This window comes from Rhipicephalus microplus, unplaced genomic scaffold (assembly GCF_043290135.1).
Source record: "Rhipicephalus microplus isolate Deutch F79 unplaced genomic scaffold, USDA_Rmic scaffold_14, whole genome shotgun sequence".
In the NCBI taxonomy this organism is placed as follows: Eukaryota; Metazoa; Arthropoda; class Arachnida; order Ixodida; family Ixodidae; genus Rhipicephalus; species Rhipicephalus microplus.
Window position 1 is genome coordinate 33,007,785 of NW_027464587.1, and position 21,781 is coordinate 33,029,565.

Genomic DNA, 21,781 nt, shown 5'->3' on the forward strand with positions numbered 1-21,781 from the left:
GTCAGTGTCTCTATCTGGTTGTCGGTCTTTATGTATGTATGTATGTATGTCCGTCCGTGTGTTGGTGTGACTATCTGGTTGTCGGTCTTTATGTATGTATGTACGTATGTCCGTGTGTCGGTGTGACTATCTGGTTGTCGGTCTTTATGTATGTATGTATGTATGTTTGTCCATGTGTCAGTGTGTCTATCTGGTTGTCGGTCTTTATGTATGTATGTATGTATGTCCGTCCGTGTGTTGGTGTGTCTATCTGGCTGTCGGTCTTTATGTATGTATGTATGTTTGTCCGTCCGTGTGTCGGTATGACTATCTGGTTGTCGGTCTTTATGTATGTATGTATGTATGTATGTATGTATGTATGTATGTATGTATGTATGTATGTATGTATGTATGTATGTATGTATGTATGTATGTATGTATGTATGTATGTGTGTATGTATGTATGTATGTCCGTGTGTCAGTGTGTCTATCTGGTTGTCGGTCTTTATGTATGTATGTATGTATGTATGTCCGTCCGTGTGTTGGTGTGTCTCTCTGGTTGTCGGTCTTTATGTATGTATGTATGTCCGTGTGTCAGTGTGTCTATATGGTTGTCGGTCTTTATGTATGTATGTATGTACGTCCGTCCATGTTTCTGTGTGTCTATCTGGTTGTCGGTCTTTATGTATGTATGTATATATATATGTATGTATGTATGTATGTATGTATGTATGTATGTATGTATGTATGTATGTATGTATGTATGTATGTATGTATGCATGTCAGTGTGTCGGTGTGTCTATCTGGTTGTCGATCTTTATGTATGTATCTATGTTCGTCCGTGTGGCCGCCTGTCTGTATGTGTGTCCGTCTGTCTCTATGTCCGTCTTTCTATAAAGTGAACACTCCCCAGTCGAAAAGTTTACCAGGCCGTGTCTCGTGTGTTTTACTGCTCATACAAGAGCGGGAATTTAGACATGATTTCTGGCGTATACGGCCGGTCTGGTGTACACGGCCGTTTTCTGGTGTTGTATGGACTGCTGTGTTTTGACACTACCCGAGCTCGTGTGTTTCAATACGACAGTGTTAGAGAGTTCGTGTCTCAAAATTTTGGCGTTGGCGTCGTTGGTTGTGAGCGAAAAATCAGCCGTGAGCAAAAAATCAAGAACGAAGCAAATAAACTGAAAAATAAAATTTTCGGTCCCATTGAGACTTGAACCCGGGCCGTTCGCACGGCTGCCAGGTGCTCTACGACAAATCTAATATGCTACTTGCAGCCGCTTCAGGAAAAACACTGCATAGACGCCGATAGTGGAAGGAGTCTAACACATTTTGTCCGACAGGTGTCTCAACGAAAACGAACCCATTAGGCGATTTGTAGGCGTTTTTTGGGAGACCATCAAACTACGTTGAAACAGGCCGGGATATAGTGCAGCCATCGCCCCTAAACACGCACAAGAACTTTCCAACAGCTCCAAAAATGGACAACTGTGTTTATCTAGTGGGAAACATATCATGCATTTCCAGAGGCGTTGATCAAGCAAACAGCAAACGCTAGATAATGTGCTGCCATATGTGAGGCATTGTGATGCTTTTTATGCCACTTCATGGAAATGCCATTTTAACACCCTAGGGGCCGCATTTCGCTGTCACGTTCAACTCTTAAATGCGAAGCTTGGGGGTTCCCCAAATTTCCGAGAAAACCCAGACTGGTGTGTTTTGGTAAGACCCGGGCTGGCGTGGTTTCGCAGGTTGGGTCCTCGCGTACTTCTTATCTATACGTAATTAAAGGCATTGTAGATTAAAACAAACAGTTTGTCGTGCCCGTAGGTAAAACACAGCAGGCTTGCACATAGCGTAGAAGTGAAAATGACTTCTCTGTTTATTTTTTTTTCTCTCCTCGTCTCAGCTTTATTTTTGGGTTCACCTGCACCGCTTCTTTTCCCAAAAGCCTTCGGGCAACACTGAAAGGCATAGAAAAGACGAAAAATTGATTACAAAATTGCCCCATTAGATTAGTGAAAGTAATAAGTTTGTTGCAGATTTGTGCTCTAACTTTTGGAAAAAAAATAAGCGTGTGCAAATATTCCAACTTCCAAATATTTTTATTTGCACTTGCTATTCGAATGTTTTCCTCTCGATACTTTACTATTACAACTTCCCAAAGACAACAGTCAATGCCCAATTATTTGCAGCCTCTTCAGATTTTTCTAAATGCTTTGACCCCTTACACCCTCACTCTCCAGCGAAGCTGCTTTTCAGGCTATGGTAGCAATCGCATTGCTTCGAGAAAATGCTGGTTGCAACATGGAGGTGCACTGTGTCGCGACAGTCACCCCTTGATTTTTTTATTATGCTTTACCGCTTCACTAACGGGCATAGTCAGATTGACTCACGTAGGCACTCGTTCAAACCTGCATGGCTGACGTGGAGGCTTTATTTAATGTTTCAGACCAAAAGGTCCTAAAAAATGGATGAACGTTTTCACTATCTGAAATTTCAAGTGTTTTTATGCTCAGACATCTGCACGGCAGATCTGCGACTTCAAATTCGAAAGGAGTCCGCCCTTGTCCAACAAATCAGGAGGGCCTCCACATAAGAGGATGAAGGGGGCGGGGGGAGGGACCTTTCACGTGTAAACTGCTGTCGACACAACATTGGTTGCACCAAATATGATAAATAAATGAGATCCGGTCTGCAATGCCCTATTCTTTATAAAACAAGGAAGCACACTCACTCCAGATCTTTGCCAACCTAGCCGAAAAAAAACAATGCCACATTCCTATCCCATAATACTGTACTTAGGAATCTTTTGCAACTTTTCTTCTCTAACTTCACTTCAAAATACTGAAAAAATATTGAACAAATGTTCAAAAATAATTGATTAACACTCACACTTCAATATTGTAATTCGTTTCGCAGACAGAATTTTGATATTCGCGCAGATTTAAAAAATAAAGAACACCGATTTATATCTGTTTACTAAGAACTGCATATCGCTGAACGACGGCGGTGCATTGAGATAACTAAGAAAGCACTAGAAGTAAATATATATTTGCAAAGAATCTTATGTGGTCCTCATACAGCCCAACTAACTGAGGAACTCATTTTTAAAAGTAGGACTATCGTCCACATAAACCGTGACTAGGGGAAGGCTCACACATCGTGAAACAGCAAAGGCTTAAATGTCAGAACAATCATCGATCACAGTTGAGGTTTTCCTTCCGCAGACTACTACAGACAATGGAAAACATGCAACAGATAGATGCCACCTTAGTCTCAACAATATCAAAATACTTTTGTATGCAATTATTGACGAAACCAAAGTACTAATTCCTTTCAACATTCTACCCAATAGGCATGTACAGCATCAGCTTTACTCCACCACGTGACCTCGACCTGCTTCGACTGATGCCAACGCCGCCAAGCGTTGGACACGGCCTATTTACTGCAGCAAATAACAGATGGAGTGCAGGTTGATTTCTCCAGCAAAATTTCAGTTCATCATCATCATCATTAGCCTGACTACGTTCACTGCAGAACAAAGGCATCTCCCATGTTCCGCCAGTTAACCCGGTCCTGTGCTTTCTGCTACCAATTTATACCTGCAAACTTCTTAATCTTATCTGCCCACCAACATTCTGTCTCCCCCTAACCCACTTGCCTTCTCTGGGAATCCGTTAGTTACCCTTAATGACCAGCGGTTATCCCGTCTACGCGCTTTATTCCCGGTCCATGTCCGTTTTCTCTTCTTGATTTCAACTATAATATCCTTAACACCCGTTTGTTCCCTAATCCACTCTGCTCTCTTCTTGTCTCTCAAGAATACACCTACCATTTTTCTTACCATTGCTCGATGCGTCATCTTCAATTTAAGCTGAACCCTCTCTGTGAATCTCCAGGTTTCTGCTCCGTAGCAAAGTACCAGCAAGATACAGCTGTTATATGCCTTCCTTTTAAGAGATAGTGGCAATCTACCTGTCTTAATTTGAGAGTGCTTGCCAAATGTGCACCACCCCGTTCTTATTCTTCCAGTTACTTCAATCTCGTGGCTCGGCTTCGCGGTTATAACCTGCCCTAAGTAGTCATAGTCTTTTACGACTTGAAGTGCGGTATTAACTATCTCGAAGCGCTGCTCTCTTCTGAGGTTGTACATTACTTTCGTTTTTTGCAGATTAATTTTAAGGCCCACCTTTCTGCTCTCCTTCTCTAACTCCGTAATCATGAGTTGCAATTCATCCCCTGAGTTACTCAGCAGTGCAATGTCATCGGCGAAGCGCAGGTTACTAAGGCACAATCCATTAACTCTTATTCCTAACTGTTCCCATTCTATGCTTCTGAACACCTCCTGTAAGCATGCGGTAAATATCATTGGGGAGATCGGGTCACCCTGCCTTGCACCCTTCTTGATTGGTATTCTGTAACTCTCTTTATGGAGCACTATGGTAGCAGTTGATCACCTGTAGATTTCTTCCAGGATGTTTATATACACTTCATCGACGCCCTCACTCCGCGGTGCCTGCATGACAGCTGATACTTCTACTGAATCAAACGCCTTCTCGTAATCTATGAAGGCTATGTATGTTGGGTATATTCTGAGCATTTCTCTATTACCTGATTCATTGTATGAATGTGGTCGATTGTTGAGTAGCCTCTTCAAAATTTTGCTTGTTCCTTTGGTTGATTTAATTCTATTTTTTTTATTCTGTTAGCAATTATTTGTAAATGGCTTGCATACTTCAGAGAGCAACATGATCGGCCAGTAATTCTTCAAGTCCTTGTCCTCTCCTTTCTTATGTATTAAGATGATCTTGGTATTCTTCCAAGACTCTGGTACTCTTCCTGTCACGAGACACCTCGTAAACAGGTGGCTAGTTTTTCTAACACAATCTGTCCTCCATCTTTCAGCACATCTGATGTTACCCGATCCTCACCAGCAGCTTTGCCTCATTGCATGCTCTCCAAAGCTTTTCTGACTTCTTCTATCATTACTGGTGGCGTGTCATGTGGGTAACTGCTACTTCTTGTAGTATTAGGATCGTGGTTGTCCTGGCTACTGTACAGATCTCTGTAAAACTCCTCCGCTATTTTAACTATCCTATCCACAGTGGTAGTTATTTTGCCTTCTTTGTCCCTTAGTGCATACATTCGATCTTTGCCTATCCCAAGTTTTCTTTTCACTGCTTTGACGCTTCCTTCGTTTTTCGAAGCGTGTTCAAATCTCTCCATGTTATACCTTACGCCTATTAATCAACTTTGAAAGCTCTGCCAGTTCTATTTTGTCTGTTCTACTTGAGACTTTCATAATTCAACGCTTCTTATTGAGATTATTTGTTTCTTGGGAAAGGTTACCAGTGTCCTGTCGAACTACCCTGCCTCCAACTTCCACTGCACACTCCGTAATGATACTCGTCATATTATCATTCATTGTATCTATGCTAAGGTTGGTTTCCTCACTTAGAGCCGAGTACCTGTTCTGAAGCGAGACTCTGAATTCCTGTACTTTCCCTCTCAGTGCTAGCTCATTGGTTGGATTTTTGCGTATCAGTTTCTGTCGTTTCTTCTTCAAGTCTAGGTGAATTCGAGACCGTACCATTCTATGGTCACTGCATCGTACCTTGCCAACCACTTCCACATCCTGCATTAATTTTCAGTTTACTTCTGCCTAATTGGCGGATCGAAAACACGCCTGGCAGGTTCGTTTTCACCACATTTTTTTTTTTCGTGGATATTTTCACGCAAGCCCATGAAAGTCCTTCCAACGCTTATTTCAGCAATGAACTATTATGTGTGACAGCTCACGCACCATTTCTAGTTTGGAGTTGCAGCTGCTGCTAAAAAAAATATAGTATTGGAAAAACTGAGGAAACTCACATTCTTAGCGCCTGTAAATATTCTACAACGAATAAATCCGAAATATTGTGAGCGAGCTGTAGATCCTTTATTTGAATATATTACTCCATTCAGCCGCAACTGCAATTTTAAAAACGGGTGGCGTGTTACTATTCAAATTTACTATTCAAATCAACCCCCGCTCCAATTATACTGTAAGGTGCAGAAAACACGCAGTGCCCAACATTTGGCAGTACTGTCATCAGCCAAAGCAAGTCAAGGCGCTGCATCGTAGCATTCAAGTTAAGTGTATCAATGGCTGGAAATTCTGTGGCTGGAAATATACTTTACAACAATGCTCATAAACAGGGCACTATAGTCGCCGAACTGGAAACATGTTATAAAACAATATGCAGGCTTAACAAAACATGCACAGCACTGAAGTGAGCAAATTTCCTCACTAACCTCTCAATGCTTCATCTTTTTGCGAAGATTCTTGCTGCTGTGCTGGCTTCTGGCCGCTTTCTGCCGCAAACCAATTCCGACAGTTTCCGTGAAGCTCCTATGCGTGCCGTACCGGCCTCTGTCTACCTCATTGGGATGGTAGACCACTTTACCACATGGAAGTCTTTGGAACTCCCATCAGCCGACTCTAGGTGGCCCTTGAGGGCATCACACCATTAGCTTGGTGAACCTGCACAAAAACAAACAAAAATATTTCATAATAAAACAGCAAAGCAGCCCTGATTGCTTCATCCTGATGAGTGAAACGATGGGCTGAGTTTCATAAGCTATGAAATACACTTCGAACTGAAACACATGCAGCAGAACCGCACTGATTTATCCTTTAGAGGACAGTAAGAAATGAACTTGAGAGCTGCAAAACAGGTCAAACAAAAAATATTACAGTGCTGAACCACACAGTGTACTTTCAATTCTTACCCTAGAAAACAAAATGTGCAACGTTTCCTGCAGCATTTACTTATTTGAGATAAACAGCGAAACCCTCTACAGCACGTGTAGTGTCACATCCACTTATTAACATAGTGCTACTATGACCGAGACTTCGCAAAAAAATTGCCAAATCCCACGACAGTGGGAATCGATAATATACGAAGCACGAATGACAAAGGCTGATATGTCACCTTAGAATCAGCACAATGTTACGATGTGGAAGTAAATTATGCCCTACATGACTAACGTGTCATGATTACCATGTTTGTATGTGCCATTTACCTTCGTCATCTATTCACGTCACGTGATTCCAAATTTATTATATGTGCAACTAGCTAAACGGCCTCGAGCACGCTATGAGCGTGGTATGTTTCATCTTCTTACATAATACGAGTGTCAGTATTTCATGTTTGCACCAGTCATACACTTTCGTCATCCTTTGAAGTCACGTAAAACTAAATTTGTTATATGTGGAGCTATCAAAATGGCCACGAGTGTATAATGAAGAAATCAATATATTCCAATGTAGCATTCACGCCCGGGCACGCTGGGCACAGCGACGCTACGTTAGCAAAACGCGAGCACTCTAAAGTTTTTCGCCAGGCGCGACCGGCATGGCCCGACGGCAACTGGCGCAAAATGAAACATGCTGCATTTCACGCCGATGTGTTTTGCAGAAAACACTGCGTATCCCTCTTTTCGTGACGGAGAGACGCTGGACGCGCTGAAACGCGCATGCTTCAAAGCAACGCAGCACGGCGCGCGCCTGCGAGTATTTGGCAGGACCGGCGCCTGGCGTGGCAACGCCGGCGCGACATGATGAAATAAACAGCGGTGAGCACGCGCACCACGTCACGTCGAAAGGTATTGGTGCTTTGACTTCGGCATGTCATGTTCTCAGATGACACGCATATCATGATTACCATGTTTGCACCAGTCACATACCTTCGTCATCCATTGGCGTCACGTAATACAAAGTTTGGCACATGTGAAGCTAGCGAAATGGCCGCGAGCGCATCGTGAGTGTGGCATGTAGTCATGTTGTTTCATGACACGCATGTTGCAATTATCATGTTTGGATGTGTCATTTACCTATGTCATCCGTTCGCCTCATGTAATACCGAGCTTGGCACACGTGAAGCTGGCGAAACGGCCGTGAGCCCATCATGAGCGTAGCATGTAGTCAGATTGTTGCATGACACGCATCTCATGTTTATTATGTTTGCACCAGTATCATACTTTCGTCATCCAATCATGTCCCGTAATACCAAATTTTGTATAAGTGAAGCTATCGAAACGGCTGCCAGCGCAATATAATCTTGACATGTAGCCATGTTGTTACATGACACAAATCTCGTGATTATCATGTTTGCACCAACCACATACTTACGTCATCTACTCACGTACCGTAATACCAAATTTAGGATATCTGACGCTAGCGAAACGACCACTAGGGCATCATGAGCGTGGCATGTAGTCATGTTGCTACAAGACAAGCACGTCATGGCTTTCATGTTAGGGTCTCTCACTTGTGTTCGCCATGCAATATTGTGATACCACACCAGTTTTGCAAAGTGCCTTGTGAACAAAACAACCGTAGGAGCTGCAGGACCATGAAATGTGAATCACGACATTCATGGCACCTAGATCATGATTTTCATGTTATGACTAGTCATTTATGTTTTCCATGCAGTCATGTTAAGCCATAACAAGTTTGGTATCTATACCATTATTGAAACGGCAAGGAAAGCTAAAGGTCATAGATAGATAGATAGATAGATAGATAGATAGATAGATAGATAGATAGATAGATAGATAGATAGATAGATAGATAGATAGATAGATAGATAGATAGATAGATAGATAGATAGATAGATAGATAGATAGATAGATAGATAGATAGATAGATAGATAGATAGATAGATAGATAGATAGATAGATAGATAGATAGATAGATAGATAGATAGATAGATAGATAGATAGATAGATAGATAGATAGATAGATAGATAGATCTGCTCGAAGTCGCCGAAGCTCGCTGAAAAATGCTTCGCATTTAAAAGACCTCGCTTATAGCAAAATCTGTCCCCAGGTAAGCTAGTGTCCATGAGCGATAATACAGACCTGTAGGCAAGCAGAACAAGTTTCTAACTTTAAGAAATATGTGAAAATTTTTTCTGCCATATTCGTGATGGTCGATAAAACGCTGGTTGATTTGGCATGAAATGCCACTTCAAAAAAGAAAAATTGGCTGTGACTTCATTCAGTTATGCTTGGGTATGTGTAGCGAGAGGTACAGATATTATTATCATTGGAGAAATTAAGTAAGCGTCCACAACAGCTTTGCCAACACAGCCTGCCATTTAAAATGGCTGGCAGGCTGTATCCACAAAGTTGCTGCGGATGCCCACTTAAGCCGTCTATTCTTTTCAGATTAGTTCTCTGCCCGGCAACATTTTTCGAAACATGTGACTCGTTCTTCCACCGTGTACTTAGCTCCCTGCCTCTTATGGGTTTTGTTCCCACGTCCATGGACCTTCCCCGCCGCGGTGGTCTAGTGGCTAAGGTACTCGGCTGCTGACCCGCTGGTCGCGGGATCGAATCCCGGCTGCGGCGGCTGCATTTCTGATGAAGGCGGAAATTCTGTAGGCCCGTGTGCTCAGATTTGGGTGCACTCTAAAGAACTCCAGGGGGTCAAAATTTCCGGAACCTTCCACCACGGCGTCTCTCATAATCATATGGTGGATTTGGGACGTTAAAACCCGCACATCGATCGACATACATGCCATGATTTCGATGTTATGACTAGTCACTTATGGTCGTCTTATAGTCATATTATGCCGTACCGGTTTCGGTATAGATCCCAACATAAAAACTACCAGGACAGCTGAAGTCATAGGCACACACACACAAACACACACACACGCACACACAACACACACACACACACACACACACACACATATATATATATATATATATATATATATATATATATATATATATGTATGGGATATGGCACAACGGGAGCGTTGTCAACAAGGATAAATATATTTATTTCCCAACAGTTTCGGGAGGGGTCCTCCCTTCATCAGGGGATGAGTTATACTGACATGAACTTCCAAACTTCGTTGCTGCCGCGTCCCTCTCGCCTTGAAAGATATTTGCGAGAGTGAGAGGGAACTAATCAAAGGAAAGAAAGGAAAAAACAAAAAACAAAAAGGGGGAAGAAAAAAGACGAAAAAAAGAAAAAGAAAGAAAAGAAAGAAAGTGAAAAAGAGGAAGAACCCATGTCAACACTGAGAACGAAACCAACTGTCCGTGTACGTCCACATACGTTTCTTATCACGTGCTGTTCAGTTCTCGACGTGTGTCGGGCCACCCAAGATTGTCGCCGCGGTGGTGGGAGGGTCCATGATGGCGTGCGTAAAGAAAGGGTTTCCCCTTAATGGGTGGGTCGGCGTGCGGCGTGCGTAAAGAAAGGGTTTCCCCTTAATGGGTCGGTCGGCTCTTTACCTTTAATCTTCGTCCGTTTCCCTTCAATGGCAATCAAGCGGTAGGCGAACGTAAACACTTTGTATGTGCATGTGGAAAATAGAAAAAAAGGAAGAAAAAAAACAAAAAACAAGAAAGGACAGTGTACACATACGAGTCAGTCAGAAAAAACAAGCATGGTCTCCAGCTATCAATCATATACGGTCAAGGTTGTCGAAGTTCGCTAAGAAATTCTTCGCATTTAAAATGCTACACCTTCAACTATTTCAGTACGGACTTTTTGGACGAGAGAGTGAAGATCAGAACACTCAAATGTACGAGGTAATGCCACGCCTTCTTCTGAATCTTCACTAGTCGAGTTTTTAAATGCGAAGCATTTCTCAGTGAACTTCGGCGACTTTGATCGTATCTATCTATCTATCTATCTATCTATCTATCTATCTATCTATCTATCTATCTATCTATCTATCTATTTATCTATCTATCTATCTATTTATCTATCTATTTATCTATTTATCTATCTATCTATCTATCTATCTATCTCTTCCTCCTGCTTGGTCTACGGACTGCAGTATGTAATAAATAAATAAAAAATAAATAAAAAATATAGCCGCCTACGAATTTTACATCTTCTGGCCGTTTCGATAACGGTAACTATACCAAAATTGGTATACCATTACATCACTGTAAGACGAGCATAACTGAGTAGTCATAACATGAAAATCATAATCATAGTCATTTTATGACAGTAAGGGTGACTGTAATCTGGGCGGACCAATAGCCATCACGAAACGCTCCCGAAAACGACTGCGCCAAGTGAGCGACTTGAAGGTTATTGTTATAAACTGTCGTAGTAATGAAACAAAAAGAGCAGTTTGATTCGCTGTTAGATCTGGTTATTCCTGAAGTAGTGATTGGTGCTGAATCTTGGTTGGACTGCACTATAACTAACAATAAGATATTCCCATCAAATTACACAGTGTACCGCAAGGACCTGTAACTCACGTGGCGGTGATGTTTTCGTCATGGTTCACAATAGTCTGAGTTGTAGTCGTATTGAAGTTGAAAGTGCGTGATGTGAGACAGCCTGGTGCAAGGTCACTCTAGCTGATGGCACTTCGATAGCATTTGGGTCATTTTACAGACCACCTGCTTCCAATACTCCTCAATGTATATTTGACCTAAATAACATACTACTGTCCTTTGATGCAACATATACCGTTCTTAGAGGAGATTTTAACTTACCAAATATTAACTGGCTCTGACACCAGCCAAAAATAACCACTTCGTTACCTATTTACTCTGCATTTTGTGAAATGATTAATGCACATTCCCTGTTCCAATTTGTACGAACACCCATGAGAATAGCCCCAAATAGTGCAAATGTGCTAGACTTGTTGTTTTGTTCTGAACGCACTCTCGTTAGTTCTGTTAATTTATTACCCGGTACAAGCGACCATAAAATTGTTCTTGCACACCTATCTTGTGTTCTAAAGCGTTGCCATGATCCCCCTTCGAGACAGGTGTTCCAATATGATACAGCCGATTATGCCTCACTATCACAGGAGCTTGACGAATTCCTGTCTTTTATCAAACAGCTCATTTCTGCTCTAGACATAGAATCTGCATGAAACCTATTGAAAACCAAACTTTTATCGCTCATAAAGTCATTCGTTTCGTCTTGAGTAATCACATCTAAGCGTCAGGTAGATAAACCTTGGATTAGTAGAAATATTCGTGCATTGATAAATAAACGACATCGCCTGTATCGCAGATACTGCAAATCACCGAATCCAGACCTTTTCAGCAAGATGAAGGAACTCGGTAAAAATATAGTGAAAGAAATGCGCTAGGCAGAAAGCGCGTATCTAGATGCAATGGGCGAAAAATTAAAAGCTAACCCAAAAGAAGTCTGGAAGTACGTCAGAACCAAGCGAACGGCGAAGGATCCTATTCCAGATATTATAGATGGCAATAATTATGCCGGTGACCTTAAAAGAAAGGCTGAAAAGTTCAGTAACTACTTCGAATCTGTATTCGTACAGTCGATCCCCCAGGCCAGTGGCCTGAAAATTGTTTTGAACTTACCACAAATGAGTGATATATCCTTTTGCGAGCATGGGATAATAACGCTACTACGAAAAGCGAATGTGAAGTCAGCCCCCGGACCCGATCACATTTCGAATTATGTATTAAAGAATTGTGCTTCATCGTTTGCCCCTTTTCTAACAATTCCCTATCAAAAGTCACTTGATTCCGGTGCTTTACCGCGTGACTGGTAAAATGCTAATGTAATTCCTATATTTAAAAGTGGCAATAACACTTATATTCGAAACTACAGACCTATTTCACTAACTAGTGTTTCATGCAAGGTACTAGAGCATATTATTTACTGTAACCTAATGGCTCATCCCTAAAAAAACAATTTTTTCACCCCAGCACAGCATGGTTTTAGGAGAGGTCTCTCATGCGACACTCAATTGATTGTGTTTTCTCATGATATAGCTCTGTCGAATAATAATGGCTAACAGGTGGACTGTATTTTCTTAGACTTCCAAAAAGCCTTCAAATCGATAGCACACAATCTATTACTTGTAAAACTGTCTGCACTTAATATTCTTACGGCTCTTTTCCAGTAGATTGAGGCTTACCTTACTGACCGAAAACAGTGTGTTGTTTCTTCTTAACGGAACGACCTCATCACATAAAACAGTCTTGTCAGGTGTTCTTTAGGGATCTGTACTCGGGCCTCTTCTTTTTTTTGATAGTTATCAATGATATAGGTGAAGAAGTATCAAGCCGTCTCAGATTGTATGCCGATGACTGTTGTCTTTACCATAAAATTAATACTTTGAATGACAGTGTACAACTACAAAGTGACCTCGACAAGATACTACTATGGTGCAATGCGTGGAATATGCCGCTAAATTTTTCTAAATGTAACATTGTCCAGTTTTCTACAAAACGTCATACTTTAAATACGAAATACTCTCTTGGTTGCGAAAGCCTCACGATTGTACCCAGCTACAAATATTTAGGGGTTTTATACAAAAATGACTTTTCCTGGAATGACCATGTTGATTACGTAGCAGCCAAGGCTAGTCGGGTCCTCAACTTCCTAAGGCAAAACTTCAAGCAAGCTCCTCCTAAGTTAAAAAAAAAATTCTTTACTTTTCAAATGTTCGCACTATATTAGAATATGAATGTTCTGCTTGGGACCCCGGTACAAAGACATATATTGATGAATTAGAGCGCATCCAAAAGCGTGCAGCATGATTTGTGTCATCGAACTATGATTTCAGAAAAAGCTCTTTCGACATACGGGACAATCTTGAATGGCCGTCTTTCCAGGACAGGCGGAAATACAAGCGCCTGAAACTGTTCCACAAAATTTTTATAGGTGCAACATACTTAAGGAAAGAAACCTATATACTTGATCCTACCTATAGACCTGCCCGCGTAGACCATTCCCTGATGGTTAGGGAATATAGGTGTCGAAACCTATATAAACGTTATTTTTTTTTCGAGGAAAGCCCATGACTGGAATTGTCTCCCGAATGAAGTTGTACTGTCGTTTCCGACTTCCTTTGATGAAGCCCTCGCAGAATGTTTGTTTGACTAGGTTTTACATGACATATGTGGGGCAATTTGAGCTTGAGCTCACCATTTACAGTTTCTGTCAAGTTGTCTTTTCTACTCTGTCTTTATTATGAGGTTATGTATCTACAAAGTTAATTTATGTTTAAAAGTTTAGTTTATTATTATGTTTTGTTGCTTTTTCGTGTTGTACAACCTGTATCAACCTCTTTGTAACGTGATGTTTAGTCTTTTTATAATGTTAATTATGTTTAAAGTGCTGATGTTACCTTTATTCTTACATAATGTTTGTTCCTTTTTATGTTGTATATACTACCTGTATCTTTTCTTGTTTGTTTCCCCCCTACAATAATGCCCGGTTAGGCGCTGTAGGTATCTCAATAAATAAATAAAAAAACATGTATGTAATCATTTAAATTTCTTGATCTTGCTGCTCTTGTGGTGGTTTTGTTCACACGACATTGTAAAAGTGTATGACATGACTGCATGGCGAACACAATTGACAGTCTCTAACGTGGAAATCATTACATACATGTCATGTCATAATACAAACACCGCTCATGGTGCGTTTGCGATCGTTTCGCTAGCTTCACATATACCAATTATGATATCAAGTGGCGTGAGTAGACGACGAAGGTAAATGACACGTTGAAACTTGATAATCCTGATATGCGTGTCATGCAAGAACATGACTACATTCCACTTTCTTGATGCACTCGTGGCCGTTTCGCAAGATTCACATCTACGAAATTTCGTATTGCGTGACGAGAATGAACGACGAAATAATAACACGTCCAAATATTATCATGACCTGCTTTTAATATAAAAGATGACAACATGCTACATTCATGTTGCGCTCGCGACCGTTTCGCTAGTTTCGCATTTACGAAATTTCGAGTCACGTGAAGTGAATGGTCAGCGATGGTGAATGACTCGTTTAAAGAAAATAGTCATGATGCGCGTGTCATGTAAAGCATAGCTACATGCTGTGCTCATTGCGTGCCCATGGCCGTTTCGCTCACTTCACACATACCATGTTTGATATTACGTGACCTGAATAGATGACCAATGTAAATTACTTGTCAAAGCATGATAATCATGGCACGTGTGTCATGTGTGACATGACTACATTCTACGCTAATAGCGCACTGGCGGTTGTTTCGCTAGCTTCACATATACTATATTTTGTATTACGTGAACGAACGACGAACACAAATTCCAGGCGCAAACTTGATAATCATTACAATGAAGTCGAGTATGGCATGCTCTAAATGCCTACTACTGCTGGTGGTGCTAATACTGCAAATGTTAGTGGTTCGTCGTTACACGACCATAAACAACATTTTTCTATCTTATTTAGGCATGTCAGTGCGCATAACATTTGTACATCTACTTACTGTGCACTATGTTCGTCCACCTCGTAACGCTGTGCTGATGGTAAAGTGACAAGAAGTGATCTTTCTTACTTGTGCTTCACATATCATCGATTCCCACTGTACGTGGGATCTGGCAGTTTTTTTTTATTGTGTCTTTGTAACGTCGGGCTTTTTATTTGCTGTGCTTTAAATTGATTTTTTTTGTCTTGATGACAAGGAAAACCTTGCAGCTTACTGCAAAACGAGATCGACCTTTCGCTTATGACACTGAGTTGCATGAGTCGTTTTTATGAAATACGAGGAGGCTGTGTGATCACTTTACCATGTTCACTTATGCAGACACCGTCTTCGACACCAGCCGATGACGACCAGGGTGCCCTGATGCACGCCACGGCCGCTTTGTACGCGAGCTGTTTGCGGAATGGAAACAATGGAGGAGACTGTCTAGTCCAGCCACAGACACTGTACCGTGCGCTCTGTGCAGATGGAGCACGAACAATTCTCATACTCAGAGATGCCCAAGGTACGACGTCATTTGCACGTGGGTGGCTTAAATGTTGCAGTTTTTTATTACCTGAAATTTTTACTACTTGAGTTTTCTTATTACTGAAGCAGCTTGTAGTAGATTGATTTCATCGCCATTGAAGGATGCGTTTTGACAAGTGGTCCTGAAATCTCCAAGGCAGCAGCTGTTACTTTCAGCGCATGTTCTGAGCTCTTAAGCGGACCATCATTGCCTGAAAGACGTTCATAGCATTTCTCTAACCACTTTTTCCAGCGATACCCCATGTTTCTAATTATCTATTTGCTGAAGCCCCCGTCTTCTGAAGTTGTGTCTCCTTTATATAGCCACTGCGTGTCGCCATATGCCTCTTCATCATTGGAGTGCTCCATTGTGATTGCGAGCACAAATCCAGGCATTACAAGACCATGTTGTGGTGCGGAAGTAAACACTGCCCCAATTTAGAGTCGATGCGTAAACATCTAGGATCATGTTACAGTAAGACGCGAGAGACGTTCTCGCAGTAAAGCATGACATACGTGGAATGTGTCTCGCGCTTATCTTGTGTATTTGCGTTTGACGGGGACTTATATATGGGGCTGTAAGAGTTAAAGAGGTGCTACAAAACTTTTTCAGTACGGCCAGAAAGAGCTGCTGATTAATAGTCAAATCTCCCGAGTACACACGCACCAAGTATAGCAGCACGTGGCCTGGACTTTACAATAAGTTGCCAAGATCACCTAAAAATCGCTTTTTTTTTTCGGCAAATGGCACCACAGGCTCAGAATCACAATGTTCGAAGCCAGGTATCAGCAATTGGCTGATTGGTTTAACTGTCTTGTGTTTAAATTTGATTTTGCCGTTTTTGTTGCCACAGTTGCAATGGGGATATGGGGCTTTGTCAAGCTGTTTTATGCAGCTTTTTTCCTCTGTCCCAGCCACTTACTGTACAACTGTACGGGGTAAATAAACTAAACTCAAACTCAAACTCATTTCAGCGAAGCGCGCTTTGTGCTAACTGAGGCCACGACTTATCGGCACGTGTGCGCGCGATCGCATCAAAAGCCGCGCATTCAAAGGAAGAAATTGAAAAAGTTTTTATGATAACGAGACGCACGTCACGCATTTTCTTCGCCCGTGTCATTCCTTCTTGCTCAGCTTTCAGCGGCTTTGTACAGACGAGAGAATGAAACTGCAGAGTACGATAATGATTTGTTGCTCCCCCCGTAATGGACACAGTTTGAAAAATTTTGCGTTCGTGAATTCGTTAGGATACGCTGGCTTAGTGCTTCCAATTCATTTCTACTTAGGCAAATTGTTGCAGGCAGTCTATAATGATTATTTTTACACCAGAAGTGCTCTATGCCTTGTCCACAGTTATTTCAGTGACGTATTTTTGTCATGGAAGTTGCGTCGAAATCGCTGCAAATGATCCTTATTGCAAAAAATGGCATCCCCATGATGCCAGCACGTTTTTCGGCACTGGTACATGCTGGAGAAACTGGTACTCGCTGGTATTTACAGGCACTTCACTAGGTGCACTGAAAAACATCTGTGTCGCACTGGTAGGGGCGCTGGATTAACCGCTGTGATGCTGGTGCAGACTGGGAAGCGCTGGAAGCGCTGGAATTTTCGCTGTCAAGCGCTGGTGAATAATAGAGCACGCACTGTTTCTACTAGCGCAGCGTGCACATTTAAGTAGTGTGTGCCGTCGTATGTTTTGCTGTCGTTGTATAGAAAACGCTTCATTCGACGGCATAAAGAGATGCTACCTTAACAGATCCCGAGCATACGTTATTTTTGCGGCGCCCGTACATATCGCTTCATATATTGCACGTTTTCACTGGCCCCCTCGTATAACAGCTTTATTCACATCATTCGTGTATTGCTGTAACTATTCCATGTTGCAGTGTTTATAATCCTGGAGCAGGACGCCACTTTCTTGCTTCATGTACAGAAAGAGAAAATGTTTTATGCCGCCAAGTTGACGAAATGTAAATGAGCTCTCTCAATCGCTTCGCAAGGTTTCCTAGTGAAAGCGAGAGAAACAGCTGTCGTTAGGGCACCTATGCTTATCCTTCTACTTAGTTCAGGTAGCAGTTAGAAATGTTCTGAAACTCAAATGCAGAAAGTTCAACCATCCCAATTCACCGCGTCGAGAACGGTCTTACCCAGTACCCGGCCTATCGAGCACTATATAGACATATATCGTGCCGGCCACGTTGGTGTATATGTTACTGGTGCTTCTTGCTTCGTGTACTCACAATTTTAAAGTTTGAGAATGTCTGCAAAGTACAGCTTAGACATCCATGAACCTAAATCAACTATTTGGCCTTGTGTGGATGTCCGCACAAGGATCGCTGACGATCGATGCGTCACGCTTTCGGCTACGCAGGCTGTCACCGAAAGCTGCCGGCCGCACTTAGCCAGTATTTCTCTGACTGATATATAAGAACACGCAGTTTACAGTTGTTAATTTTGTACGCCTTCGTGAAGGGACCCCCTGGCATACGTTTTCAGTGGATTGCAATAGTATTTCTTTGGGCGTTTTTTTTTTAGTTGTTGGTATTGATATAACTTCAAATCTGTACACTGGCACGGCCCCTGTATACTGCCACAGGAGGCCAGAAAAATAGCTGTCGCTCAAAATCGCTACTCCGGAAATGCATGTTGGCAATGATTAACCTTCCACTTATTTCAGGGACTGTTTAGGCAACAGTTATAAATGTTTGCGAAGCTCAAATGCAGAAACATCAAGCATCGCAACTCAGCTGCTTCGAAAGCAGCCTTACCCAGTGCCCCGTCCCTGCGAGGCCTATCGTGCCGCCCGCATCGGTGTACCTGCTGCCGGGGCTTTTTACTTTAAGTAGGCACAATTCTAAAGTGTAAGAGTGACTTTAAAATGCAGTTTGGATATCTCTGAGCCTAAATCAATCATTTCTCCGCGTGTGCGGTGTCCGCACAAGGAGCGACGACGATCAATGTGTCGTGCTTTCAGCAACGCAGGCTGTCACTGAAAGCCTCCTTCTGAGAGCAGTAGCCGGTGCTTCTCTGACTCGTACGTAAGAAGACGCAATTTTCATTTGATAATTTGGTACTTCTTAGTGAGCGAACACACTGGCACACTTTTTCAGTGGATTGCATTAGTATTTTCTTTGGTGGTTTTTCGGTTGCAGGTTTCGATATAGCTGCAAATCCATACACTGGCACGCCGGATGTATACTCTATATCGTCGCTTGTGCGAGAAAAATACTCAGTCTTCAATCGTGTGCGCACGTGTGTACTGAACAAGTCATTTTAAATCATCTGTACATGTTGATCAGTAGCAAGTGCGAGGATCTACTATCAAAGAAAAAAAAATATCGGCAGCAACAGCCAACCATTTATACCTGCACCTCCAGCAAATTTGAAATTTTTCAGTCAAGTTGTACATTCTTGGAAAAACTTTGCACTTTTGCCAATATCCACACGTCCTTCGGTTTGATTGATATGTGGGGTTTTACGCCCCAAAACAACCACGTGATTATGAGAGACGCCGTAGTGGAGGGCTCGGTAAATTTCGACCACCTGGGGTTCTTTAACGTGCGCCCGAATCCGGGCACACCGGCCTACAGCATTTCCACCTAGCCACCAGACCACCACGGTGAGGCCCCGTCATTCGGTGGCTGGAAGCCATTCGCCGCTGTCGAATCAAGACGCAATTGTTATTTGGAAAGGAATATCGCGTCAATCATGACTGTACAACATGTAAACGTCGAACGGCGTGCTCTTAGGATTAATAGTCATTTTACAACGCAACCGAAGCGTTTTGGTGTGGCTTAGTGGGTAGAGTACTTGGATTGAATTCGAAGGTGACAAGGGGGACTCCTGTGAAAGGGTAGTTTATTTTTTTGTTTTTTTATTCTTTTATTGTGGTTGTGCGCAATATTTCTTCTTTTACCTCTATATTTGTTTATTTATGGTGAGCGCGCACTCCCGTTTTAACCCTGTGAAGCCATTTCTCGCAGATTACCTAGTGCCTCCCAGTGCTTCTACTAAGACGCTGCCGCTCCAGCGTCCCAGTACCAGCGCCATACTGCACCCGAAATCAGGCATGACGCTGGACGCTGGTACTCTGAGGGTGGGCTTTTGCAATAGGGATCAGTTAACAAAGGTTTCGTAACGGGAGTAAAACAGATGATCCTTCTGTCTAGAACAACGGCTAGCGGGAACACTATCAGTTTCACCATGGACACATTGTCTCGAGGCTTCACAAATGCGCCTTTTCTTACCTAACAATTTGCTCTCGCAGAGCTGTTGGTAGGAACGGTGTTGTCAGTGTGTGAGAGTGATATAATGAAGTACTGCATCAAGACGGTGGCCTCCAAAATTAGCTACTGCAACCCGTGATTGCTCAGTACAAATGATCCTTTTCTTGTTCTTTGTTTTTGGCGCTGTTTTTTATATGAATCATGTCGTACCAAGTCGCCCAAGCAACCACGTTAGCTACTTTCATATCCTTTAGGGCCCTTGTTTTTTCGACTACTGCAAGCAGTGAATTACAGTGGCAACCAATTATCTCGTCTGTTATGCTTAGAGGAAGTATCACTCCGCGGAGCGACGTATTAGGTCGCAAAGTCCAGCCGTGCTGTACGATAGCTCTAACATGTAACGGGATGGCAATCTTACTTCGAGTGCTACACCCATTCAGCGACGCTTTCTAGCTGCCGCACCACACCAAATGTCCGCGTGGGTCCATGCACGTGAGGTGGTGCTTTGGCAGCCAAGCACCAACAGAGATTGTGCAAGCTTGTCTTATATCAATATGAAGGAAACATTAGGTACATCTGTGAGCACATATTATGCCTACATGTTATTCTAATTCCTATGTTGGAGGTACAAAAAGTGTCTTTTTTGCCCGCCTTTCTTACCCACTTGTTGCAGAGATTGTACACGAATGGGAGACCAGTGGCCGCGACCGGATTGTCAGCAGCCCCGAGCTCTCACCTGTTGGACATAATGGCTCCACTGGCCCAGGTTAGCCCTTCTGCTAGTTATGATATCTTTTGAACTGATATATAGCACAATGGCCTGGGACGACAGACAACAGAATGTGACACCCATAAACCCAATTCTGTGGGGTAGTTCCATAGAGTACCAACAGCCCAAACAAGCACCTAGGTAGTTATGACCTCACTTCGGAAGATGAGCGTGCCACCCACCCAGTCTTATGCAGTTACTAGTTACAAATAACGTGTTACAGGAAACCAGGTATTTATTCAATATTATGTGAATGTGGCCAGTTACCTTTAGGTTAGTGTAGCTTACAACTGTAACACTTTTGCTTTATCACATGGTAGCTGTAACAGAAATGGCCCTTACAGTTACTACTGTTTTTATAAAGACATATCCAAAAGAAATACTTGTTCAGACCAATGTTAGGTGCGTACTTATTCAACCTTTTTTTAAACGCGAAGCATTTCTTAGCGAACTTCGGCGACATTGAGCGTATCTATCTATCTATCTATCTATCTATCTATCTATCTATCTATCCATCTATCTATCTATCTATCTATCTATCTATCTATCTATCTATCTATTTATTTATCTATCTATCTATCTATCTATCTAGCCGCCTACGACGTCTAGCTTTCCTGGCCGTTTAGATAAAGGTATCGACACCAAACTTCGTATGGCATAACATGACTGTATTAAGAGCATAATTGGCTAGTCATAACATAAAAATTATGGCACGTACGTCATAAATGTCATGATATACTTTCATGGTCCTGCAGCTGTTGCGGTGGTTTCGTTCACTAACATGTTGCCAAACTAGTATGGTATGACATGATTGCATGGCGAATGGAAGCGACAGATTCTAACATGAAAATCATGACAATTGTGTCATGTAACACATGACTACATACGAGGCTCATGATGCGCTCGCGGTTGTTTCGCTAGCGTCACATATACCAAATTTGGTATTATGGTAAGCGAATGAATGACGAAGGTGTGGGACTGGTGCAAATATGATAATCATGAGATTCGTGCCATGTAACAGCATGACAA

At 42.2% G+C, this 21,781-nt stretch overlaps 1 protein-coding gene across 1 annotated transcript in view; it reads left to right on the forward strand.

Annotated features, from left to right (window-relative positions):
- LOC119180815 (uncharacterized) overlaps positions 1-21,781 on the forward strand; it is a 318,155-nt gene that overhangs the window by 93,927 nt on the left and 202,447 nt on the right. Inside the window, exons 2-3 of the mRNA XM_037431955.2 lie at positions 15,571-15,754; positions 20,657-20,749. Coding sequence (XP_037287852.2) covers positions 15,571-15,754; positions 20,657-20,749 — 277 coding nt within the window. The remainder of the gene's footprint in view (positions 1-15,570; positions 15,755-20,656; positions 20,750-21,781) is intronic.